This window comes from Pteronotus mesoamericanus, unplaced genomic scaffold (genome assembly GCF_021234165.1).
Source record: "Pteronotus mesoamericanus isolate MK-2021 breed Mesoamerican mustached bat unplaced genomic scaffold, CSHL_Meso_final scaffold_118, whole genome shotgun sequence".
NCBI lineage: Eukaryota > Metazoa > Chordata > Mammalia > Chiroptera > Mormoopidae > Pteronotus > Pteronotus mesoamericanus.
The window spans coordinates 68,265-73,471 of NW_026555301.1; the positions used below are offsets into that span (position 1 = coordinate 68,265).

A 5,207-nucleotide genomic window follows, 5' to 3' on the forward strand; every position below is an offset into this window, starting at 1 on the left:
ATTCTTCAACTTTCCATTGGTGCCTATAGGCTCGTGGGTGGGGAAGTAGATGTAAAGCATTATTTAGTCTCCAGGGAACCTGAGCAGTCACATCACTCCAGAGCTCTGATCAGCTCAGCTGAAACCTATGGTTATGCAGAACCTTGCTGAGAAAGGCCCTGGGCTATGGGTTCCATCTGACCCCTCCTTCCTGTCTATACCCTGATCACCATCTGACTTCTTTTCAAACAAGCAGCCAGGTCTCTAGAGCCAGCAGCAAAGGTCCCACCTCTTTTTTTACTGTTATCAGGAGCCACCAGAGCCGAAGGCCTGGCTTCCCAGACTCCCTCCATGACTCAGTAATCCAAAAAGGGGCAGCATATTCTCCTAACATGCCTGCTGTGGACATATGTGTCAGCTTTTTTCCCCTCCTCTGCCCTCCAGAACTCTTCTTAAAGTAACTGGTGTTGGTGATGTCCAGCACCAACCCTTCAGGCACACCCCCCAAGACAGTGAACAATTCAAGGAGTAGTGAATGTTACTTTTTATTGCATAAAATAGGGGCAGAACATGTGCACAAGGGATAGGTGCATCTAGAAAGCAATTAAAAGAAAGAAACAAGTTAGAGCTGCTTAGCTGTTCAAACAATGTTCAAGAAGCCTTCTCTATTTTTATTCTGGGACTAGCACACTGAGGGGACTCCACAAGGGTGGGGGAGTGTGAGAAGCGGTCAGCGTGGCCCAGCCTGTCACATCCTCTATGCATCCTGGCAGCTGGACTTCACCATAGACATCTTGCCCAACCAAGGAACAGTGTATATCTGGAAAGAGCAGAGTGCTTTCTGCAAAAGAGAAGTGAGAATGGTGGTCAGTTAGGATTACAGTGAAAAAAGAAATGGCCTAGTACCAGATCTCAGAAGTGCAGGTTAGGGACTCTGGTTGTTAGGTGGAACTTTTAGTCCCCTACCCTGCTGAGCCCCAGATGACTCTGAATGACTCTGCAGTGGCCTCTTGGTAACCCATCCCATCGCTCCAAATCCAGGAGATAGCTTCCTGTCCCTCTTCCCCGCAGGAATCCACATTGCTACATCCCCAGCACAGCCCTTTAAGGAGAAGCCTAGGCAAGGATACACAGCCCTGGAGGGAACAGGGTATGCAACCAAGTTCCCTCCATCTTCAGTGGGCCAGCACTAAGACACGTCCAGAAGGAAGAACCCAGGTCTGGGAACCTTCCTGAAAGAGGCAGTGTGTTCCGGAAGGTGGCAAGAGGGTAAAGGTCTCCCCATAGGCTGAGACATCATAAGAACTGTCCCACCCAGGGGACAGTCTGGTGTTTAGTGAGCAGGGCAGCATGAAAGGGTTTCTTCCCTTATAGGCCTTTAGTACTCGTTAATCTGCTCTAGTGGCTAATACTGGGGTAATAGGGCCCCATGTGCTCCACCAGCTGCTTCTTCCATTCAGCAGGCACATGGTGCCCAAATGTCCCAGCTCAAACATTCTAAATTCAAATTAGAAATCTTAGGAAATTGTGTGCACACTGGCACCCTTTCCCCCACATGTACCCCAACACCTGCATGCCCCACCCACACCACAGAACTCCATATGACTTACCTCTATGGGCACAACCCCACCCCTGTGCCCTGCATGTCTGGCCTCTGGCCCACATTAGGCACATACCTTCCTCAGGTGTGGCTGGACATGGAAGGGACAGCTGGCCAAGTTGGGCTGGGACTTGGTACATGTGGTTCGACCGACTTCCACATCTAAGAAGTAGTTCAGCCCAGCCACGACCTGTGCATGTGAAGAGTAGGACAGGCTTTCAACACTTACCCATGTCACACAGGCATAGTTACCTTCCTGTTATTGCACACAGGGCCAGAATCCATGAGTTGCCAGGTCCAGTACCCAGAATGCACCCAGTCACCTCCTGATGGCTGCCCAAGCCAATGTGCCTTAGGTCCTCCTTGTAACCTACTTATGGAACAGTTCTGAAAAGGTACATCATACAACCTGGCAGGAAGAGAGGCCAGGAAAATAGAAGGAAAAAGCCAGACACCAAAATTCTGCCAGGAGCTGAAGGTGCAGCTCTGGGGAGCCAGCTAGAGTGTCAGCAAATCAACTGAGTCATCGCCAGGAACCAGGGCAGAGACTAGGACAAAATGGCAGTTCAGCTGGAGCCAAGGCTGGTTCTGCCTCAGTAAGACTCACATAATAATGATCTGGAAGTTATATAATCCAGTTAGTAACATTCAGCTCATCAAAACTCTCATTCCATGTAACTCAGTTTACTCATGCCTGCACTGAGCAGTAGGAAATGAGGCTTTTTCACACATGCACACACACACATAGATGCTTGAGGCCAATAAAAGATGTCCCTGAAATGCTTGCCTTTTAAGAGTTATTTGTGATGGAAAGACTTCTAAAATGTTTTATGTATTTCATGTTTTACATTTGAGATTACAGAAGTGAAGTCTGTTCTCAAACAGGCATGCCCCAGACACATCTTGTGAGAACTCAGAAAACCTTATGATGAGGGGCCCAGATCAGGCTCTAGATTCTCTGATGTATCTCAAGGAAGTTCTGTGATCTCTCTGGTGTCAGTTTTCCATGTGGACTAATGAGCTATGGCACCAAGCTAGTGGAGAGGAGCAGGCTGGTGGGGACCTGTTGAGCAGGGAATGCACATCCCATCCAAAGGGGACAGTGCCAGCCAACTGCTGCACGAGAAATGGATCTGATCTTGACCCATCATCTGATGTTTCAAGAGGAGGTGAAAAGAAGCCTTACCAGGGGTGTCCAACATTTTTGTGTAGCTGGGCCACACTAGAACAACAGTTGTCTTGGGCAACACATTAAATATATTGTGACACATAATCACACACAAAAAATCTCATAATGTTTTAAGTAAATTTATGATTTTGTATTGGGCCACATTCATAGCCATCCTGGGATTCATGCTGCCCACGGGCCACAGGTTGGACACCCTAAACACTAGCACACGACACCATACTTTGTTGCTGTGTGGCTATGTTCTGCTTGTCAGTGGGATACAGACCAGCTGGTCTAAATCCCACCCTTTCTTCAAGGACAAGCTCAAGGCCCAGTAGCCCTTCCTGATGCTCCCTCCCTTCCCTTTCTGGACTATGATAACTGCCCTCCCAATCTGGCCAGAACCTCAGGGCAGGCTGGCAGAGGCAGGGCGAGATATGATCTACTCTAGGCTAGTAAATACTCGACTATTTCCAGCTATTGGTGGTGGGGTGCCCATTTCAGGGTGGAGGAAGACACTCCAAAATCCAGAGACTGCTCCGTGGGTGGGATCTATGGAGGGAAGCAATGCTCCAGGGGCCTTTCCTCCAGTATCTCCTGGAAGGTTTGAATTTTTATGTAACACCCTCTGGTGTAGCATCCAACTGGACACCAAAGGCCATATCCTGGACTCCTCTGTGTTTGGTGGTACCCCTGAGGGTGATCAATGAGCAGTGAGGGCCCTCCTCAAAAACGACATTTGGAGTGTTGTGGCCCCAAATACCACTGCACATGGAGGGCATGAAGATTGGTTTAGCAGCACTTGCTGAGACCTGCTGAGAGGAGACTAGGAGAACATACCTCTTCTGCATGACCCAAATCTTGAGGAAACCTCAGGCTAACACAAACTGAGTGCCAGTCTGCATATGCTGGCTGGACCTTTCACAAATGCCAAGGTGATAGACAGGCTGTTCCAGGGTAAAGGAGGCTGCAGGGCAGTGGTTGCAGTACATGATCCTGCAGCATCCTTGGGTATAAAGGACATTGGTCGAACAATCACGAACATCTGAATAAGGTCTATGTATTAGACAATTGTTCCAACTGATTCCTGATTTTCAAAATTGCACTGTGATTATGTAAGAAAGCACCATTGTTTTTAGGAATATATACTATCAAATGGTTCAGAGAAATAAATGCATGTATGTACCCCCACACACATGTTGGAAGGGAGGGAGTGGATAAAGCAAATAGGACGTTTTAACATTTCAGTAATCTGGGTGAAGAATCTACGTGAGCCCTATGTGCTATTTTTGTAAATACTCTAAGTCTGAAATTATCTCAAAACAAAAAGTTAAGAGGGATAAAAGTGCTTAAAAAATCATTCAGTGGCAGGGCCAGGAGGGCATCCAGGTGTGCAGTCTGTTTTTCTTTTGCCTGTGGTCATTTAGTTGCCAGCTCACACTGAGCCCCTATCCCTGCGCCTGGGGTAGAGAGCTAAGCGCCTGGACATTGGCGCTGACCCCAAGCCATGTCCTTCTTGCCGTGTTGGTGCTTGAAAACAAATGAAGCCCTGGTGAATAAACCCATGAAAGTCTGCGGTGTCTTTGGCCCACAGTAAACATTGGGGAAATTGCCTGGCTCAGGAGCGCGGGCGGGGTATCCCTCCTGCAAGTTGGGCAGTTGGGACTATGGTTTGATCACTTCCCGTGGGCCATGCCCTCCCGAGACACAGACTCCCGCGTCCCGGTAGCCCTGCCCAGCCCTGCCAGCCCTGCCAGCCCCTGCCCCCAGAGGCGCACCTGCTTGCGGGCGCGCATCACCCGCATGGCCCGGCTGTGGAAGGCATCGTTGCTCTCTTTGTTGTACTCGCTCAAGGCGAAGTTGAGCGCCTGCTGCACGCCTTCCTCATTGACATCTGCCTCTGCCAGGCCGCCGGGCATGAGAGGCTTGTTGGGGCTCGCGCTGGCTGCAGAGCTCACTGCCAGGGCCAGAGCCGTCAGCAGGAGCAGCGGGGCGCGCAGGAATCCGGCCATGGTCGACTCGATAGTGACTCGAGCTAGAGTGGGTAGAAGAAAGGAAAGGGGCGGAGATTCGAGAACTGCGAATACCACCCTCCCACTGAGGCTTTTATTCCCTGGGTCTGCCCTGTTCCCGCCCTTCCGGCCCGGCCTCCGACTCCTCCTTTTCCGTGTCACATCCCGCCCCCACCCCCGCCCACTTCCGCAGGCCAGCCCTTCCCCTAGGCCCTGTTCCTTTCCAGTCAAGGTCTTGACCTTCCTACCAACCCTTTTTCTCAGTATTTTGTTACCGACTCCCCCGGCTCCTCCTCTCATTTGAGCCCTGCCCCTCCGCCCAGTCCTGGCTTTCCTAATCCAAAGTCGGTCTGGGCTCCTCCTCCCACCCATTCCATCTACTGCCCACCATTCCCGGACCTCTAGTGTGCTCTCAAGCCCAGCTACCCTGGTCTCAACAGAAGGTGTC

The 5,207-nt window shown here is 50.5% G+C and overlaps 1 protein-coding gene across 1 annotated transcript; it reads right to left on the minus strand.

Annotated features, from left to right (window-relative positions):
* Positions 1 to 508: 508 nt before the first annotated feature.
* Positions 509 to 4,854, minus strand: LOC129081738 (cystatin-C-like). Its single transcript, XM_054587420.1, has 3 exons — positions 4,526 to 4,854; positions 1,656 to 1,769; positions 509 to 820 (listed from the first exon to the last, which is right to left on the minus strand). The coding sequence occupies exons 1-3, from the start codon at positions 4,757 to 4,759 to the stop codon at positions 737 to 739; spliced, it is 432 nt and encodes a 143-aa protein (XP_054443395.1). The 5' UTR covers positions 4,760 to 4,854; the 3' UTR covers positions 509 to 736.
* Between the last annotated feature and the right edge of the window lie 353 nt (positions 4,855 to 5,207).